General features: G+C 42.4%; 1 protein-coding gene across 4 annotated transcripts in view; it reads right to left on the bottom strand.

The window, feature by feature from the left end:
- The window catches only part of LOC145399062 (protein kinase shaggy-like), a 414,583-nt gene that overhangs the window by 82,441 nt on the left and 309,806 nt on the right, over positions 1-22,336 (bottom strand). For all 4 annotated transcript variants that reach the window (XR_013897221.1, XM_080271804.1, XM_080271805.1 and 1 more), the window contains exon 6: positions 16,475-16,668. Coding sequence is in view for 3 of the 4 variants with exons in the window: in XM_080271804.1 (XP_080127930.1) it covers positions 16,475-16,668 (194 nt within the window). In the remaining variant the exon portion in view is untranslated. The remainder of the gene's footprint in view (positions 1-16,474; positions 16,669-22,336) is intronic.

Genomic DNA, 22,336 nt, shown 5'->3' with positions numbered 1-22,336 from the left:
CATATCTCTCCCACCATTCTCTCCAGTTTCTAGTTTCATATTAATCACTTCAGCCCTTCCGCCTCCCATTTCCACAGTATCCACATTTATGTTGTTCTTCACTGCTATCATCACTCCTCCACCCGTTTTTTCTTTTCTGTCTCTTCTCGATAGTTTGTATTTACCATCTCCCATATGGACATCAACATCCTCTCTTAACTTAGTCTCTACAAAGCACATAACATCAGGTTCATGGACCCTCAAGAAGCCATTGATTTCCAACCTAGCCAATATTAAACCATCAACATTAATATATGTCACTTTCAAATTTTTGTTGTTGTTTTTTATACCCTCTTCTCTCCTTCTCTCCGTCAGTACCACTTTCTCAATTTCTGATCCATAACTCTCCAATAAAACACTGTCTTCTCTTCCTCCATTCTCTGTTCGTTTTTTGCCTTTGCTTCCTTTGCAAACTCCTTTATTTTAGTTCTTTCTTCCTCATTTGCATCTCTCCTTATCCAGACATTTTTGAACCCCTTTTTGTCTGATAATTTCCAAGTTCTACTGATGATTTCATTTACCATTACCTGGGACTTAAACTTTACCTTCAATGGCCTTGCCCCTCCTTCCTCGTACTTTCCTAACCTAAACGCTTCTTCAATCTCTTCTTGAGCTTCGTTATTACCCTCCATAACTACTGATATTATTTCTTTAACCTTACTCAGTTCTTCTTTTTCTCTTTCTGATCTCACTGTCATACATTTTTCTTTTACTCATGAAATTATAAAACATTTCTTCTTCTCCGCTACATCCCTGACTAATGCTTCTCTACTTCTCAGTACCCTAATCACTTCCTTGTCCACCCTTTCCTTACTTCGTTGTTCTATAATCTCTTTCAAATTTACGTTTCCCTCCTCCTGAATTTTCTTCAACCCCTTATGTTGTTCTTCGATTTCCTTAATCTGCTCATCTTGCATCCTTGACTTAGAGTCATGCTCATCTAGTTTACTTTTCATCTTGTCCCATTCTTCTTCCAGCCTCTTATTCTCCCTCTTGAGCTGTTTTATTTCATTGGATGCAGATTTGTTCCTCACTTTCAATTCAGTGACTTCTCTTTCTTGCTCTACACTGTGTGTACAAACTTTTTCCAGTTTACTTCGTAGAACCTTGATCTCTCTCTCCTGCTCTTGGGTTCGTTCCTGTAATTCTCTAATTACCGCCCATAGAAGTTGTGGAAGCAATGAAGAAAGTTAAATTGGGGAAAGACCCAGGAATTGATGGAGTGTGTGGTGAAATGCTGAAGCATGGGGGAGAGATAGTAGTAGAATGGATGTGGAAAATGTGCAGATTGGCCTGGGAGGAAGGTAGAGTCCCAGAGGATTGGAAGTCAGGTATAATTATTCCCTTGTACAAAGGAAAAGGGGAAAAAGAAGTGTGTGGTAATCATAGGGGCATCTGTCTTCTTAGTATAATAGGAAAAGTGTATGGTAGGATACTTATTGACAGAGTTTAGAGAAAGAACAGAGGAATTAGTTGGAGAAGAACAGGGAGGCTTTAGGAGGGGAAGAGGTTGTGTAGATCAGATATTCATTCTTAGATCTTTAGTGGAAAAGTTCCTAGAGAAGGGAAAGAATTTGATGCGGCTTTCATGGATTTGGAGAAAGCATATGACAGGGTCGATAGACAAGGATTGTGGAAAGTATTAAGAATATATGGAATAGATGGGAAGTTGCTGAATGCTGTGAAGAGTGTGTATGATGGTGCTAAGGCTGCAGTGCGTGTGGTTGGTGAACTGAGTGAATTTTTCTCTTTGAAGGTTGGGTTGAAACATGGATGTGTCATGTCTCCATGGTTGTTCAATCTGTACATGGATGGGGTAGTAAAAGAGGTACAAGGTAGGGTAGTGGATGTTGAAGTGGCCCTGGTGAGAGAAGGTAGTGTTTGGAAACTCCCTGTACTGTTGTTTGCAGATGATACTGTGTTGTTGAGTGAAGACGAAGGGGAGCTGCAAGGCTTGGTGGATGAGTCTGGGAGTGTGTGTAAGAAACGGAATCTAAAGGTGAATGTAGGGAAGAGTAAAGCGAAGGTCTTTGAGAGAGGTGAAGTCAGTGAATGTACAGCGAGGTTGGATGGTGAGGAATTGGAAAATCTGAGTATGTTTAAGTACCTGGGTAGTGTGATGAGTAAGGATGGAGGTTTGGAAGGTGAAGTGCTTGAAAGGGTATAGCAGGGAAGAGAGGTTGCTGGTTCCTTGAAAGCAGTGATAAGAAACAGGGAAGTGGCATGGAAGTGAAAAACTTAGTACATGACAGTATTGTGATACCAACTCTAACATATGGAAGTGAAGCTCGGACGTTGTTGGAAGGACACAAGTCAAGAGTTAGAGCAGTGGAAATGAGTTATTTAAGAGGAGCCTGTGGAGTCACATGGAGAGATAGGCTGACAAATGAGAATATAAAGAAGCGTTGTGGTGTGGATGTGGATGTAATACGAAGCATTAGGAGGAATACACTGAGATGGTTTGGCCATGTGGAGAGGATGGAGGGTGAAAGACTGACGAAAAGAGTGTATGTGAGTGAGGTGGAGGGGAGGAGAAGGAGGGGGAGGCCGAGGATGAGATGGAGGGATGGGGTGGAGAGGTATATGAGAGAGGGGGTGTGAGTTGGGAGCAGGGCAGTTAAATCGTGGGGGACAGGGAGATGTGGAGGCGATTTGTTTGTGGCCACCCCAAACGGGATTGAAACGTCTGGCAATAGATAGATAGATAGACCACCCATACCTTTTTCAATTCCTGGACATTCCTCTCCGCTGTTTTCTCTACTCCAGCTACTCTTTGTTTGGTTCAACATAGTACTTCTAATTCGCACATCGTCTTCGGAGAAGCCCTCAGATTCCTTTTCACCATATGTAAACAAAGCTCCATCGCCCTCCACCATTGTGCAACCATATGGAATCTTTCAGTTTCCACTATATCTTGTGCTCTTTGACTGAAACCTGCGTTTTTTTTACTACTGACCGATGGGACCACCACACACGCACTCATTTACATAATCACAATAGGCTGGTCTTTTTTTTCGCCGCTGATTTGGCAATTATTTCCGCACGATCCAGGAAGAGCTCCGTCTCTGTTGGCAACCTGTGTGTGTGTTTGTGTGTGTGTGTGTGTATGCATCACAGGAAGAAGTAGTGTAAATAATTATACTCCATTTTTTTTTATTGAGGCGAAGATGCACTTGACAGGTTGATGATGATTGGCTGAATGCAACATGTCCAAAAAATATTTACTAACCCAAATTTCCCCCTCAGATATTTGTTGTCAGTTAATAATGCAAGATTATGAAGTAATGTTGCATTCAGCCAATAATCACCAATTTGTCAAGTGCATCTTCGCCTCGATAAAAAAAACTGAGTATGTGCAGCAGAGGGAGGCAGAGGACTGGCAGCTCCACCATGACAAAGCTCTAGCCCACTCATCCCATCTCATCCAGGATTTTTTGGCCAAACACATCCACTTTACAGAGGCTTGAAAAATCCCAGTTCTGTCCAATACTTGGGACACTGAGCTTCAGTGGGTTAAAGAGACTGATAGGTGGTGGGCTCCCTGTGACTTATGGTTATTCCCTAAACTGATAATGACACTGAAGGGTTTGAGATTTTAGGACAAAAATGAGATCCCAAAACTCAACTCTACAATACATTTCCAGCAATGGATGGGCCACTGAGCTCAGTGTCTTGAGTCTCGAGGGGCATACTCTGAAGGGGATTAAAAAAGTAAACTCAGTAAGTCTGTTCCCCCCACTCCCCCCAGCTAAATGTTGGATACTTTTCAATCAGACCTCGTATAATGAGCAATAACTGCACATGAGGAGCTACAGTAATACTGTAACACCACACTGATAACGTCACAGATGATCTGTCCACTTCCCGTATATAACCTTTGTAGAGTCACAAGGTTAGGTGAATTACTGTACAAAGGTCAAGGGTGAGGGAGAGGAATAAAGATATTAATTTAACCAAAAGTACTCGACCCTCGATTTGGTGGACCTCTATTTCCCGGATTTCGGATTTCCCGGACACGGACTAAGGCCAGACAATACAGTGAACTCTCACATTTGGTGAATAATAGGTGCGAAAAAAAACTTGCAAAACTGGAATTTGCCAAATCTGAACTATTCAAATGGGAAAAAAATAAAATGGTTCTGGGAATGCATGACTGGACTGATTTTCCACCTATCTTATAATGTTACTGGGTGTAAATCATGTGATAAACACACATAACATGATTCAATTTAATTTATTTTAGCTAAGAAACACTACAAAACAGAAAAACTCTCATAAGAAAATAAAATAATGGGCTTTATGTACATGTGGTGTATGGTGCGTGGATGCCTTAATTGGTGGTCTGCCAAGGTCACCCATTCCACATTTCTGTGTTTCATCAGCCATTATGTGTTCTCAAGTCCTTAGCACAACTAGGAATCACAATAAAACATAGACAAAATGCTGCACACTTGATGGTGGATGGCTGAGAAGTGTACTGCACTTGATGGTGGATGGCTGAGAAGTGTACTGCACGTGATGGTGGCTGGCACAGAAGTGTAAACAAAGATGCCTTGGAACCAGGGTTGCCAGAGTATTGTGACCAAAAGTAGCAGAAACAAGCCTCAAAAGTAACGAATTTCGGTATAAAGTAACCCAACATAATTGTTTATCTATCTATCTATTGCCAGGCATTTCAATCCCGTTCGGGGTGGCCACAAACAAATCGCCTCCACGTCGCCCTGTCCCTCACCATTTCACTGCCCCGCTCCCAACTCACACCCCCCCTCTCTCATATACCTCTCCACTCCATCCCTCCATCTCATCCTTGGTCTCCCCCTTCCTCCCATCCATTCCACCTCACTCACATACACTCTCCTCATCAGTCTCTCACCCTCCATCCTCTCCACATGGCCAAACCACCTCAGTGTGTTCCTCCTAGCGCTTCCTATCACATCCACATCCACACCACAATGCTCCTTTATATCCTCATTTGTCAGCCTATCTCTCCATGTGACTCCACAGGCTCCTCTCAAATAACTCATTTCCACTGCTCTCACTCTTGATTTCTGTCCTTCCAACAACGTCCAAGCTATGTACGGCATATATATATATATACAAGTAAGCCCTTAATTCACGCGAACTTTTTTCACGCAATTTCGGTTATCCGCAAATTTTTCGTACAATAATTAAAACATAAAATTATAGTCTTCAAATAAATAATTTTAATATACAAAAGAAATAAATAAAATATAAATAAAAAGGTGTGTGCAGTATATTTACAGAAGAAATATGCGCAGCATGTGATGTGGTGTGTGGGAGGAAGAGAAGACGGAGGGGGGTGCAAGGAACAGCGTAGTGGACTGAAGAGGTGAGACAGGCTGTGGCACAAAAGAAGAAAGCATACAATGAATGGATGAGAAATAGGGACGTGGAAGAAGTTGAGAGGCGGAAGAGAGAGTTATATGTAGAAAGAAAGAGAGAGGTGAAAAGATTAGTAAGAGAGAGTATGAAGAGAGTGGAAGAGGAATTTGGAAGGAATTTGAGTGTAAAGTGGAAGGACTGTAAGAAAATGTTCTGGAAAGAGGTGAAGAGAGTAAGACAGGGTGGAAGAGAGGTTAGCAAGGGAGTGAAAGATAAAAATGGTAGATTACTAGTGGAGAAGGGAGAAAAAGTGAGCAGATGGATAGAACACTTTAAGGAATTGTTGAACATACTGGATGGAAGTAATGTGAGTATAAGTGGCTGGTGAATGGCTGGGAGAAGGAGGGATGTGAGAAGACAGGAGGAAATCAGAAGGATAGAAGTTGTGGAAGCAATGAAGAAAGTTATATTGGGGAAAGACCCAGGAATTGATGGAGTGTGTGGTGAAATGCTGAAGCATGGGGGAGAGATAGTAGTAGAATGGATGTGGAAAATGTGCAGATTGGCCTGGGAGGAAGGTAAAGTCCTGGAGGATTGGAAGTCAGGTATAATTATTCCCTTGTACAAAGGAAAAGGGGAAAAAGAAGTGTGTGGTAATCATAGGGGCATCTGTCTTCTTAGTGTAATAAGAAAAGTGTATGGTAGGATACTTATTGACAGAGTCAGAGAAAGAACAGAGAAATTAGTTGGAGAAGAACAGGGAGGCTTTAGGAGGGGAAGAGGTTGTGTAGATCAGATATTCATTCTTAGATCTTTAGTGGAAAAGTTTCTAGAGAAGGGAAAGAAGTTGTGTGCGCCTTTCATGGATTTGGAGAAAGCATATGACAGGGTGGTTAGACAAGGATTGTGGAAAGTATTAAGAATATAAGGAGTAGATGGAAAGTTGTTGAATGCTGTGAAGAGTATGTACGATGGTGCTAAGGCTGCGGTGCGCGTGGATGGTGAACTGAGTGAATTTTTCTCTTTGAAAGTTGGGTTGAAACAGTGATGTGTCATGTTTCCATGGTTGTTCAATCTGTTCATGGATGGGGTAATAAAAGAGGTACAAGGTAGGGTAGTGGATGTTGGAGTGGCCCTGGTGAGAGAGGACAGTGTTTGGAAACTCCCTGTACTGTTGTATGCAGATGATACTGTGTTGTTGAGTGAAGACGAAGGGGAGCTGCAAGGCTTAGTGGATGAGTTTGGGAGAGTGTGTAAGAAACAGAATCTAAAGGTGAATGTAGGGAAGACTAAAGTGATGGTCTTTGAGAGAGGTGAAGTCAGTGAATGTACAGCGAGGTTGGATGGTGTGGAATTGGAAAATCTGAGTACGTTTAAGTACTTAGGTAGTGTGATGAGTAAGGATGGAGGTTTGGAGGGTGAAGTGCTTGAAAGGGTACAGCAGGGAAGAAAGGTTGCTGGTTCTTTGAAAGCAGTGATAAGAAACAGGGAAGTGAGCATGGAAGTGAAAAAGTTACTACATGACAGTATTGTGATACCAACTCTAACGTACGGAAGTGAAACTTGGACGTTGTTGGAAGGACAGAAGTCAAGAGTGAGAGCAGTGGAAATGAGTTATTTAAGAGGAGCCTGTGGAGTCACATGGAAAGACAGGCTGACAAATGAGGATATAAAGGAGCATTGTGGTGTGGATGTGGATGTGATAGGAAGCGTTATGAGGAACACATTGAGGTGGTTTGGCCATGTGGAGAGGATGGAGGGTGAAAGACTGACAAAGAGAGTGTATGTGAGTGAGGTGGAGGGGGGAAGAGGGAGGGGGAGGCCGAGGATGAGATGGAGGAATGGGGTAGAGACGTATATGAGAGAGGGGGGTGTGAGTTGGGAGCAGGGCAGTGAAATGGCAGGGGACTGGACGACTTGGAGGCGATTTGTTTGTGGCCACCCCAAACGGGATGGAGCTGTCTGGCAATAGAAAGATAGATAGATAAAAATGCCTACCTGCTGCCCGTGTGCATACATATATGTGTGTGTGTGTGTGTGTGTGTGTGTGGGAGGTCGGTCTACCATGCACAGTCAGTTTGAATCCGACGGTCAAACCATGCGTGACTAGTGAATCGTTATTTGTGGCTTATTTTTCTACCTTCCAGTGATTGCTTGCCTTGTCTGCCAACATGGGGCCTAAGGTAGTGCTAGTGATGCATGTGGTAACACACCAAAACGGACTAGTAAAGTGATGTTGCTGACAGAGAAAGTTAAAGTGTTGGACAAACTTAAGTGAGGAATGTCGGCGACAATTCTCCGTCAGGATGATTCCCCATCATTTATTTACATACCAGTTTATTTAGCAAGTACAGTACATTAGTCATTTACTTATATGAGTTATAAAATCCTCCTGAAATTAGTTATTAAAGTATTAATTAATCAATAATAATTATATTTATAGAATGACAAGAAATCGTTCATGTTTTGATGGTGAATTTACTTCATGGTGAATTGTCTTGGAACCGTGTGTTTGGGGTAAGTCAACTGTTCTTACAATAAAGAATGCAGAACGTAGCATACGGGAGGCAGTGAGGGCTAGTGCACCAGACTGTGCTGAAGTGTCTCCACCTACGCCTGTGAACTGGCTCGGAACCGTATGTTTGGGGTGAATGAATAAACTGTTTGGACAATAAAGAAGGCAGAATGTAGCATATGGGATAATGGGAGGCAGTGAGGGCTTGTGCACCAGACTGCTGAAGTGTCTCCACCTACGCCTGTACTTGTCAGGTTTCAGTGTTAAATTTCTTAATTTTTTTGTTCTTTTTCATACTTTATGCTAGTTTATAAGGTGTATGTAGTGTATAAACAGTATTATTCAGAGGTAATATACTTAGTAGACATGTGTAATTATGTGCACACAAGGGCAGAACATGTACGCCAATTTACCACATCCGCGAAGGGTCTGGGAACGTAACCCTCGCGTGAATTAACCCTTTAACCGCGGGCATTGTTTTGCCCCGACTGGCCTCTCCCGCGGGGGTTCCAGCCAAAATGTAACCAAACTTTAAACCTTTATAACTCTGCACATAGCCCGACGCCCTAATCCCACAAAGGGTGGCCGCATACAAAACGCCTCCAAGTCACTCTGTCACCCACCATTTGACTCCTCTCCCCCCAACTCACCCCCCCCTCCCTCATATACCTCTCAACTCCATCCCTTCACCTCATCCTCGGTCTACCCCTCCCTCTACCTCCCTCCACCTCACCTACATACACCCTCTTAGTCAGTCTTTCATTCTCCATTCTCTCCACATGTCCAAACCACCTCAGTGTATTTCTCCTAATCTTTTCAACCACATCCACATCTACCCCACAACGTTCCTTCACTTCTTCGTTCGTCAACCTGTCCCTCCACATGCTCCTCTCAAGTAACTCATTTCCACTGCTCTCACTCTTGACTTGTTCCCCTCTTGCAATGTCCACGCCTCGCTTCCATACGTCAGGGTAGGGATCACAATACCATCATGCAGTGACTTCTTAACTTCCATACTCACCTCCCTATTTCTCATCACTGCTTTCAGTGTACCAACAACCTTTCTCCCCTGCTGTACCCTTTCACGTACTTCATCCCCCAAAGTTCCATCCTTACTCATCACACTACCCAAGTACTTGAATGCACTCACATTCTCCATATCCTCACCATCCAACCTCACTGCACACTCTGTGACTTCATTCCTCTCAAACACCATAACTTTACTTTTGTTTACATTAACTTTCAGCTTCCTCCTCCTACACACTGTCCCAAATTCATTCACCAAACCTTGCAACTCCCATTCATCTTCACTCAACAATACTGTATCATCAGCAAACAGCAACACCGGAAGCTTCCAAATCTCACCCTCATTCATTAGGGCCACCCTCACATCCACTGCCCTACCTTGTACCTCCTTTACAACCCCATCCATATATATATTAAACAGCCATGGAGACATTACACACCCCTGTTTCAGTCCCACATTGAGATCAAAGAACTCACTCAGCTCACCATCCACTCGCACCGTAGCCCTAGCTCCCTCGTACATACTCTTCACAGCACTTAACAATTTCCCCTCCACTCCATATATTCTTAATACCTTCCACATACCTTGCCTATCTATTCTATCATAAGCTTTCTCCAAGTCCATGAAAGCAGCATACACTTTCCTTCCCTTCTCTAGATACTTCTCCACTAAACATCTTAGAACAAATATCTGATCTACACACCCTTTTCCCTTCCTAAATCCCCTTTGTTCTTCTCCAACTAGCTCCTCTGTCATATGCCTAACCCTATCAATGAGTATTCTACCATATATTTTACCAGTCACACTAAGAAGGCAAATACCCCTATGGTTACCACATACTTCTCTCTCCCCTTTTCCTTTGTACAGAGGAACAATTATACCTGATTTCCAGTCCTCTGGAACCCTTCCCTCTTCCCAAGCCAAACTACACAACTTCCATATCCACTCCACAACAATCTCACCCCCATACCTAAGCATTTCACCACACACTCCATCAATTCCTGGGGCCTTTCCCAGCTTAATCTTCTTCATCGCTTCCACTACTTCCGACCTACTGATCTCTTCCTCCCTCCTCTCAACTCTTCTTCTCCCAGCCATTCCCCAACCACTTATACTCACACTGCTCTCACTCTCTACATTCAACAAATCCTCAAAGTGCTCCTTCCATCTCCTCAATTTCTCTCTCTTCTCCACCAACAATCTATTATTCCTATCTTTCACTCCCCTACTATTTCCCCTTTCACACTGCCTTACTTTCTTTACCTCCTTCCAAAACAATTTCTTACTCTCCCTCCATTTCACACTCAGATTCCTCCCAAACTCTTCATCCACTTTCTTCTTACTCTCCTTCACCAGCCTCTTAACCTCCCTTCTCCTGCTCACATATACCTCTCTCTTCTCTCTCTCATCTTCTCCCCTACCTCTACTCGCCAACCATTCACCATATGCCTTCTTCTTTTGTTCCACAGCTCGTTTCACCTCATCATTCCACCATGCTGTCCCTTGCACACCCTTGCATCTCCTCCTCACTCCACAAACCGCCTCACACGCTGCGCTTATCTCTTCCGTGAATATCTTACATACGTCTATACTATAAACATATTGAACACTGCACATACGATAAACACCCACTCTGTGTTCACTGAGGCAGGTAAAAGGCACTGTAATTGCCCGCACTTCATTGCCACATCAGCGGTGTTGTAATCACTATTTTTTGCTCACACACCATTACCAAATGCCAACTTCATTGTGATAATAATACTATAAACATGTATGAACACTGCACATACGATAAACACCCACTCTGTGTTCACTGAGGCAGGTAAAAGGCACTGTAATTGCCCGCACTTCACTGCCACATCAGCGGTGTTGTAATCACTATTTTTCACTCACACACCATTACCAAATGCCAACCTCATTCTGATAATAATACTATAAACATATATGAACACTGCACATACGATAAACACCCACTCTGTGTTCACTGAGGCAGGTAAAAGGCACTGTAACTGCCCGCACTTCACTGCCACATCAGCGCTGTTGTCACTCACACAGCTGGACAGATACTGATGCGTGTTTGGTCAGGGGTGGGGTGGGGGGCCCGGGGAGTGGGAGGTGGGGGCCTGGGGGGTGGGAGGAGGGAGGTGGGGGTCGGCTGGAGTGAAAGAACTTAATAGCTACTCTCCCTTGAAACAACTGGCGCACAGAAAAAACGCGCGGTATTCAAAATATTCACAAACATTCGAGAATGACACCCGCGGTTTGGTCCAGTTTATGCAATGTCATTCTGGGATGACACCCGCAGTTAAAGGGTTAAGGGCTTACCTGTATATATAGTGAAATTCAAAATTTAGTAGCACAGGGCTTCCAAAAGTAGCCCAATTCGCTACAAGCACAATCTGGCTACTTCAAGAGGTTTGAGAAGATGAGACTTGAATTTCACAATACAAACTATATTCTGTTGAAATTAATTCAGATTAATAAAAAAAACTGTTGAAAGTAACTGGCGTAAAATATATTTTTATTATAAACAACTCGCCAAATGTGAGATTTCTGTCACCAAGTTAGTGTGTTCTGTACAATCCCATCCCATCGTCAAAAGTGAATTCGCCAAATAAAAACTCGCCAAATGTGAGAGTTCAGTGTATCATCAAATGCCAAACAAATGCCCGTACAAATCCGGGATTCTCAACAAAGTCCGGCCATTATTCTCTCATATAAAGAGTGAGAGCAGTGGAAATGAGTTATTTAAGAGGAGCCTCTGGAGTCACATGGAGAGACAGGCTGACAAATGAGGATATAAAGGAGCGTTGTGGTGTTAATGTGGATGTGATAGGAAGCGTTAGGAGGAATACACTGAGGTGGTTTTGCCATGTGGAGAGGATGGAGGGTGAAAGACTGATGAAGAGAGTGTATGTGAGTGAGACGGAGAGGAGAAGAGGGAGCGGGAGGCCAAGGATGAGATGGAGGGATGGGGTAGAGAGGTATATGAGAGAGAGGGGTGTGAGTTGGGAGCGGGGCAGTGAAATAGCAGGGGACAGGGCGACGTGGAGGCGATTTGTTTGTGGCCACCCCGAATGGGAATGAGGCATCTGGCAATAGACAGATAGATAGATAAAACTATAAGCAGTCTACTGTACAACACAGTATAATTTTAGCAAGGTTTTGACTCGATAACGGCCATTTGTAACACACAAGAAATTATCTTCATACATGAAACACATCTTGGCCACCCAACTGCTTCATGCCACCAGCTCCTAACTTGTGACAACATCCCATTTGTCTCTTACCTTTCTCAAATGCCACTATAAATAGTTTATTGCATAACATAGTAAAGTTTAAGGAAGGCTTGGACACAATAGTATTCACATGTAATAAAAAATATATATATTTTCTTATGGACAAAGTCAATGGGATCCATCCCTACTCACTTAGCTCACCCGACTCGGTGTGACTAAATAACGAATCGAAACTTTTCACTGGAAAATAATTTTTTTCACCAGAGTGGCTCATGCACACCTAATTATATGAAATTTACTTTAAAAATTATACTTATTATAACTTAATTTAAAAATTAGGTTTCAGAGCTAAAATGCACGAATGATAGCAGATATTTCCCCTTCTGATAGTCAGTGTTTATATCTCGGTCAGCTGGTGAGTGGCTGGCCAATGTTAGCAGATATTTCCCCTTCAGATCGTCAGCACACCTTGACAGACATCTATTTTGCATGAATATTTATTTTGAGTACAAAAAAAAAAAATGTATCTGCATTGTAAATCAATATTTATCCAAAACAAAAGTCCGTCAAGGTGAGTTGTTAGGCTAGAGGCAAAACACTTCTGCTAACTTTAAGATGCTTTCACTCTGAACCCTGATTTTCTATTAATAATCAAATTAAGCACAAACTTTTGCTGAATTTCAAATAATTAGGTATGCAAACCAATATGGTGATAAAGATTAAAATATTTTCCAATTAAAATTGCCAGTTCTGTCCGAGATCGAGATCACACTCGATGATTGTTTGTATCTCGATCAGCTGATTAGTGGTTGGCCAATATTAGCAGATATTTCCCCATCAGATCATCAGGATGCCTTGACAGACTTCTGTTTTGCATAAATATTTATTTTGAGTACAAAAAAATGTGTCTGCATTGTAAATCAATATTTATTAAAAAACAAAAGTCCATCAAGGCGAGTTGTTAGTCTATCTATCTAATGCCAGACGCCTCAATCCCGTATGGGGTGGCCACAAACAAATCGCCTCCACGTCGCCCTGTCCCCCACCATTTCACTGCCCTGCTCCCAACTCACAGCCCCCTCTCTCATATACCTCTCCACTCCATCCCTCCATCTCATCCTCGGCCTCCCCCTCCCTTCCACCTCACTCACACACACTCTCCTCGTCAGTCTCTCACCCTCCATCCTCTCCAAATGGCCAAACCACCTCAGTGTGTTCCTCATAACGCTTCCTATCACATCCACATCCACACCACAACGCTCCTTTATATCCTCATTTGTCAGCCTGTCTCTCCATGTGACTCCACAGGCTCCTCTCAAATAACTCATTTCCACTGCTCTCACTCTTGATTTCTGTCCTTCCAACAACATCCAAGCTTCACTTCCATATGTTAGAGTTGGTATCACAATACTGTCATGCAGTAACTTTTTCACTTCCATGCTCACTTCCCTGTTTCTTATCACTGCTTTCAAGGAACCAGCAACCTTTCTTCCTTGTTGTACCCTTTCAAGCACTTCACCCTCCAAACTTCCATCCTTACTCATCACACTACCCAAGTACTTAAATGTACCTACATTTTCCATTTCCTCACTATCCAACCTCGCTGTACATTCACTGACTTCACTTCTCTCAAAGACCATCACTTTACTCTTCCCTACATTCACCTTTAGATTCCGTTTCCTACACACTCTCCCAAACACATCCACCAAGCCTTGCAGCTACCCTTCGTCTTCACTCAACAACACAGTATCATCTGCAAACAACAGTACAGGGACTTTCCAAACACTATCCTCTCTCACCAGGGCCACTCCAACATCCCCTGCCTTACCTTGTACTTCTTTTATTACCCCATCCATGTACAGATTGAACAACCATGGAGACATGACACATCCCTGTTTCAACTCAACCTTCAAAGAGAAAAATTCACTCAGTTCACCATCCACACGCACTGCAGCCTTAGCACCATCATTCACAGCATTCAACAACTTCCCATCTACTCCATATATTCTTAATACTTTCCACAATCCTTGTCTATCCACCCTGTCATATGCTTTCTCCTAGAGGCAAAACACTTACGCTAACTTTAAGAAATTTTTACTCTGAATCCTGATTTTCTATTAATAATCAAATTAAGAACAAATTTTTGACTGAATTTCAAATAATTAGGTGTGCAAACCTATATGGTGATAAAGATTAAAATATTTTCCATTTAAAATTGGTGATTCAGTCCAAGATTGTGTGTTTGTATCTCGGTCAGCTGATCAGTGGTTGGCTGACCTTGTGGTGCTCCATTCCTTCCTCATTTTCCTTTTTTTCCTCAGCTTTCTGATCTTCTTCTATCATACCCTCCACATTCTCATCAACAACTGTCTAAGCAACCATTCTTAGGGTTGTAGCTAGCAAAATACAGCTATTGTGTCAGTTACTATTATTGTTACAGTGTCAGTGTTAATTTTTTATGTACTGTGTATGTTAGTTATGTTGATATAGGTAGCCTACACTCCAGAATGCTCTAGAATATCGGAATAATTGCCGGACAATATTGGAGAATTCAGACAAAGTATGATAATAGTCCGGGGAATGGTATGTGGGGCCGGACTTCTGCCATTCCTGGACTTGTCTATCCCCCTTTTAGTCTGGCAAATCGAGGGTCGACTGTACCATCATTCTGTTGTTGAGTAATCCTGGTCTGTCTGGCCATGCAGATCCATCAACCACAGGCAAGCAACCACCACTGCAGGGCCATCCCATTCAAAGAACCTTTGTTCCCATGCAGTAGACAAAGCCTTACCACAGCAAGGTGTGGGGATGAGTGTGGAGGCTTGGTTCCTGGATGGATGCCACACTTGCATCTCTCCACCAAGTTAACACAGACATCCAAGCAGGCTCTACATCACTCTATTAATCTGGTGTCATGACTACCATCCAGTTTTGTAAATGGCTTCCTGTGTTACAGGAAACCATTAGGCTTGTCTGTCAGTGTACTGACATGTGAAATGGAAAAAGGAGCAATGAAAGTGACAGGACAGATGGGAGAAAAAAAAAAAAAAAAAAAAAAAAAAAAACGACAGGATGGATGGGAGAAGTAGGAAGAAAGGAGGCAGGTATAAAAAAAAAAAAAAAAAAAAAAAAAAAAAAGTGAAGGAAGAAATAGGCAGCACTATATCCCATGAGTGGATGATGGTTGCCAATGTCTATCATCAGCTAGCATTATCAAAAAAGGGTTAACACAGAGTGAGGATGGAAAAGTATCCATGACATCATCAGCTTTGCATGGACATTCACTTCTGGCCCAGATAACTCTTGATCTGCTTGTTGCTGAATAACCTTGGTCTGTCTGGACAAGTGGACCCATCAACCACAGGCATGCAACCACCCTTGCAGGGCCATTCCATACAGTGAAACAGTGTTCCCTTGCGGCAGAACACCTCACCACAGAAAGACATGGGGAGGTGTGTGGAGGTTTGGTTCCTGGATGGATGTTGTTTTTTGTCTCCCCAAGTTCATAAGGGCACCAAAGAAGGTTCTGCATCATACCATTATTTGGCTTATATGGTTACCACAGCACTATGCATATTTACAGTTCCTGACCAGTAAATGGTCTGAATTTAGGAGAATGGAATGGATTGTTAAAAATAAATTAACAAATAAACAAATAAAGCAATAGTAGTAGTAGTTGTAGCAGTAGTAGTATTAAGTCAAAAAATGGTAACAACATGCATGGATATAGCCAGTGATGACAGATATGGGTTAAATCAGAAGACTGGATGGAGTAAGTCAGTCAGTTTTTCACTGTGTGAGGGAAGGACAGCAAACAAGAACACAAAATCTAAATCAGTCTGCTTAGCATACCACAAAAGGTGTACAGGAGAGTAACTACGGAGTGCAGATGGTTTGTCATGTGCTCTGTTAGTAACTAAGAAAAAAATAATAATAATAAAATAAAGTAAGTTATTTAAGTTGAGTGTCCCACAAGATCCTTTCCCCTAGGGATGTCATGTTATCTACAGAAAACTGAACTACCTAACTAAATTTTGTTTATAAACTTGGGGGATATTTCTTGAATCTGATGATCTGCCACAGCATTTTTAAAAAATTATTCTTGCTAACTCCAGACAATAATATCCTGTTTAGGTGAGATTTTCATATTGAAGGGGCTTGACAGAGCCACCATTAACCTCTAAAATATGAGACATCTTTCTAAACCTGTTAAATCATCTGATAGTAGCATAAATAAAATAAAAATGACATACAGGGGCTAATGTGAGGGGGGGGGGAATATCCAGCAATTCTGGTTAGCAAAGAACTCACCTTCTGCCAGGGGTGAGACTTGATCTGAGGAAACTTGAACTCTGTATAATTTGGGTTCATCTCCCGAATCTGCTCTCTGGTGGGTGTACCAAGAACTTTGATGATCTCCACCAGCTGATCTACGCCTGAATCCCCTGGGAAGATTGGTTGGCCAAGGAGGAGTTCCGCTAGAACACATCCCGCACTCCATACATCTGAAAATGGGGGGATAATATGATTACAGGTAAACTAGAATGGCACTCAGTACAGCACATACTAACGCCAAGGCCCGACATGTAGTTCCTTTTAATTCAATCAAGTGTAATCCATTGTCAAACTCATACCCCTGTAAGTTGTAAGACCATAATTTTAAAAACTACCCATAACTCTTAATCATAATTTTTTAACTCGCTGTAACAGCCAACAAAACCATGCATATCATTTGTTACTGTACGGCAGCTGGAAAAAAGACTACCCCTCTATAAATGCATATTTAAATCTGCTAGATCCGGAATTATATGGATCCGCGCCAAACTGTAGATACCAACATCTTAAATATGCCTGATTTTTTTTTATCAAGATCCATGCAATAATCACTGAAAATTTTACAAAAATGTCAAAAAACACCCTATCTTGCAATGTTAAGGAAAGTGAAAAAAAATTCCTGGATCCGCAACTTTATCTGGATCCGCACCAATATTTAATGGAGTCTGTTCTGGGCCAAGGCCCATTCTTCTACCAAGTTTCATGGAAATCTGTTCAGTACCAATACACCAGTCCTGTATGAGACAACTCAAGCATGCATGCAATTTGGACGGTGGGTGTTAGCACCGAAATGATGACATGTAGAGGTGTATGGTATGTAGGAGGTCTACTGGGCCTTGGGAACACATGGAATACTGCAGCACCACCATGGCTCCACCCAAGACCCCTACTACTATCCCCGTCAAGCAGTCATGTGCTCAACAACCTGAGTGAGTGTTTCACCACCATATGGTCAGGTGAAGATTGCGCCAATGATTAACAAACGCTTGTAACGCATGATACTGTTTGGCGCCAGTTTTACATAACACACATCTTAATTTGCACTAGATTAGGTGGGTTATAATCATTGGGAGGGTCTTGGGAGCAATGGCCCGCAGTTAGGTTTCAGTGCTTTCTCTTAGGCTTCCACTGTTATTTATGGTTTAAACTGTGCACATCTGAGTTTATTTTGGTGCAGTGATGCCATGTCCAGTCGCGGGATCGGCAATCAACACGCTATCAAAGGTGTTCATGCAGCTTTCTGTAATATCACTTAAACAGGTATATTTCATTTGCTCTCCAACATTTTTTTAATGGAAACATCAAATGTCAATCATCTAAGATGTATGTAATACTAAAATATTTTTCCCTGAGAATGCAGATCTATAAGAAAATAGCTCAAAAAGCCCTGCATCACTTTCCTTCATATTTACCAATATTTTTTCCATCTTTACTGAATCTTGCTGAATGATGAAGGTGGTCAGGAACCTAATCCCCCTATTTCTTAACAATCTTATGGGAAAAATAGGCTCGTTATTTGACCAATTCGTCAGTCAACCACTTGTTATGGAACGCATTCCTGTCGAATAGTAGGGGAGAGGTGTACTGTACTCCCTTATTTTTCAAGGATGGAGAGGTTTGGGTTACCAATAATAAAATACATTGTTAATTTTGTACTGCAAATATTCCACATGAATTAGGAATATAACCCTAAGGGTTAAAATATTCATTCACTGTATAGCAGGGAGGACCTTAAAAATAAAAAATCAGAAAAGTTAAGCTTCCACCCTGATATAGTGCAACTGGGTGTAGAAAAGTCATGTAAATTTTTTTGGGGGTAATAGGTTAATATTTAAGCTATCCTCAATGCACTTAAAGTTTGTTAATATATGTAATTTTTGGTCATTATCGTATACGGCAGCTAAATGGTGCATGGTAAACAAATGGCCTAAATATACATTATTGAAGAGAATGTTCCCAGACACTGCTGTAGTGGATACTGAACAAGGTACAACACGAGCAAAACACTGGGAATGCATTTCAAGAGGTTCACCCATGATCTGGTCAGAACCAGATCTTTGGTGCAGTGCCATGGTACCAGTCGAAAAATAAGGATATCTTCAATTTTCTTGATAAAAAATAATAAAATAAAGGATCTAGTGCATAGTTAAAGACTCAGATCTTGCTTCCAGGTCCCCTTCCAAATGGAGTACTAGCTGTTCAAGGGAGGGGTCTCATGGTCGCAAGCTGCTCATTGTCACCCAGCTGTGCTGGTTAGCCTTCCCTTACAACTGTCAGGGAACTGCTTTTGGTGATCTGAGAACACCTGCTGGACAAATTGCTCTTGTTTGTCATCTTCCATGAGGATGAACTAGTGCAATGGCTAGCTCCACGTGGTCATTGGTGATGGTGAGGCTTTGCATGAATTTTTTGGTGTTCCTTTAGTCCTTCCACATTGGCCATGCCTGGGGGGTCTCCAGAGAAATCAGTTCTCCACATTCAGCTTCCTGAAGTGGGGCATCGTGGTGCCAGAAGCAAAGTCCTCCATGTTACACTCAGCAATGGTGCTCTAGAGCACTGTCACATGCTTTGGCGGGGAGTCATCTATGCTTGCTTCAGGATTCTCCTAGATCGATTTGATGACTTACCTCCTCATTTCCACATCCAACACTTGACTGAAGAATGCATGCACTAGTGTCAATGGTGACAAGTACCAGAGGTGGATCGTGAATCTATTCATCACTGCTTTGGCCACCATGGTGTCGCTGTAGGAGTCATGGGTCTTCAGGAGGAGGAGGAGGAGATTGGGCCTCGGGGCAGAAGCTGGAAGGGGTGCTGCCACCCATGCCTGAACGTAGATGCACACAACGAACATGATCTGGTCCAGAGGCTATGCTCCTCCTTTGTTGTGAGCTGGAACTGGTTCTGAAATATCCAGACCTTCACTGAGTACAGGACCTTGGCCATTCATCGGACCTCGTACACAGTACATGGTGCCCGGAAGTGTACACCTCAAGGTGGCATCCCATCAACAATGATCAATAATTGCTTTACTACCTCAAGGTAATCATTGTGGAAATCCACATACTCCTTTAGGGTCTTCTTGCACCAGGCTATGAAGGTGCCGATGCAGTCCATGAGGAGAGGGGAGGTCTCACTGCCTGCTGTGCCAGTCTCAAACTGTGTTCAGCTGATGTGCATCCACTGTGCCTCGTACTGCTTGAACAGTTGGATGTCCCATGCTGAAGCTGCTCTCATGAGCTTGGTATATACAGCTCCCATCACGAACTCATGCATACGGTGATGGCATGTGAAGTAGAGTGGCTCCTTCTCGAGTTGCTTGTGCAGCACACAAACTCTGTTGCTTCAACCCAAGTTGGCAGCTATCTTGTCGATGGACATTCCAGTGTCCTTCACAACAAGCCCCCAGTCCTCCAGCAGCTGCTTTGGCAGCATGGAGTCCCATGCTGCTCAGAAACTTTGCCATCTGTAGCAGCTGAGAAACTCAGTTGCTGGTGACAATGATGCAGGGTTGGTCGCCTTGTTCCTTGTTGGTCAGATCAGCCATCAACCTGCTGTCCCACTGGACTCGGAGAATTGCACTGGTAAGGCACTGTTGCTTTATGGTGATGGTTTGTTCCTAGTGGTACTTCATCTGCTGATGACAGATCACTGAGCTGCTGATGTTCAATTCTTCCACATCTTGTCTGAGTGTAACTGCTATTTCCATCAGCAAGAATGTAGCTCTCCAATCCATCACTTTAGTCCTGTCTAAACTCACCAAAGTACTAGAGACATGAGGTTCTTTGACCCCCACTTCAGGTGTTTGGGTGGTCTTCAAGCTGCATCACACTGAACATCAGTTGAGCACTCACGGCTGCTTCCATTGCTGCTCAAAGATGGAATTTTGGCTGCTGACATGGACAACCATGGCAAGCTCTGACGTTTCTTCTTCCTTTCCTGTATCTTCTAGACCCATTGGGTGAGAGCAACATCAACTCCCCCGAGGTGTCCTCAGCATTCCATTTTGGACTATGCTGACAAGAAAGACTTGCCCTCCTGGATGACGAGAAGTTTATTAGCACCTTCATGGGCCACATCGAAGAGGTTTCCAAGATGTGTCTTGAACTCATCTTCCTTGTTCGCCTGAGGCTTCATCGTTCAACCTCGGCTGTACTTCAGAAGATGGTACTCCGTGATCACCATCTTGCAATGCTCGACCATATAGTCAAGTCACATGGTGAAAATCCGTACTTGTACTCAGTAATCCATGACCATAAACAGTGATGGTGTTGGCTGCTTCCTGCGATGTTCTTCCTTTGTTCTGCTCGTGAAGGAATACTGGTGATCTTCTCCTGAGGAGACACAATGCAGATGTTACGGTTTTCACTCAGCATGAACCACTGAACCTGAGAATACAAAAAGTAGAAGTAGCAGACGAGATATACAGGCATTGTTACACGAAGACTGAATTTTGAACTGGCACCAAGGAATCATACGGAATCAATACATGTAAACATTAGTTTCAACTTCCATGGATCAAGTGCAAATATACACCAAGTATGCAGGTATGACGTTTTGTGTAATTAAAAAATACGTACAGTACAGTAATCCCGCATATTTCGCGGTAGTTACGTTCTTGTAACCCCCGCGAAAAGTCAATTCCGCGAATACTCTATTAACAATTGAAAACTTGCACTTGTGTCCACCATGCTGCCCATCACACAGTCCATGTCCATACTGATTGCGAGACAATTCGCCGTCAGACAATTCCCCGTCAAAACATGGACGATTCCCCTTCAGAACAATTCGCACCCTGGACGATTCCCCGCCATTCTATAAATATACTAATCAATACTTTCATCAATATACTTATTATTAATTAATCAATACTTTAATAACTATATTTCAGGGGGATCCAGCAAAGTCTATGTTCAGTAGCGTAGGTTCTGGATATTATTTATTAGTTGCACCTTTAGTCATTAATTAACTTGTTTCTTCCTCGCTGTAGTCGCCTTTGAATTATATTCTAGCGTCACCCATAGCTATCTTCATTAATGAAGGCGAATTGTTTTGTGTTTGTTGTGACTGCGAATTGTCCCGAAACCTCCATACTCATCCCGAAATACCTTCTTACATGATTGAAAGCATATACTCCATTATGAAGGAAAAACGTAAACACCGTACTGTAATACACAATTATCTACACATTTATTAACAAAACAGTACAAAATAAAAAGATGCATTAACTGGTGATAGCAAACACTCGCACGGTCGTTTCTTAGCTTGTCCAGTAACACAATTTTCTCTGCTAAGGTCATAACTTGATCGTTTTGTCACTTTGGAGTTCTTACTAATTGTATTATTAGCCTTTGGTGAGGCTGGCTTGCGTCCTGGGGCCATGTGGAAAGCAAGTGGGAGGCAAGAGGCTCATATCATAGTGTGGTTACAACCACAACAGCCACTTAAGGCAGTCAGGCGTGGACTGAAGAATGCGAGGCAGAGAGCAGTGTTGCCATATCCAAACAACGAAATTATGCTAGGGCAATGAAAAAATTATGCTAGATTGAGCATATTTGTTCCAAGTAAAAAATGAATTATGCTAACTTGAAGCTAAATGATAAAATTCTATACATATTCGTGCAACATATTAATTATGTATTGTTTACTATGAAAATATTAAAATGAACCTACATACAGTAAGAGGATAAATATCGGTATCTACCCATACTGCTTTTTCCCAAGAAACTTACGTTTTTCTGATGGATTTTGATGTGATTCGTTCGATTTTGAGCATCATTTCAGTCGGAAATAACCAGATTTTGAGATATGACCCCCCCCATCCCCCTGAAATAATGA

This window comes from Coenobita brevimanus, chromosome 47 (genome assembly GCF_032717465.1).
Source record: "Coenobita brevimanus isolate Jiangsu-jjx chromosome 47, ASM3271746v2, whole genome shotgun sequence".
Taxonomy (NCBI): Eukaryota; Metazoa; Arthropoda; class Malacostraca; order Decapoda; family Coenobitidae; genus Coenobita; species Coenobita brevimanus.
The sequence above is the reverse complement of the archived record's forward strand: the minus strand, read 5'-3'. Positions and strand labels throughout refer to the sequence as shown.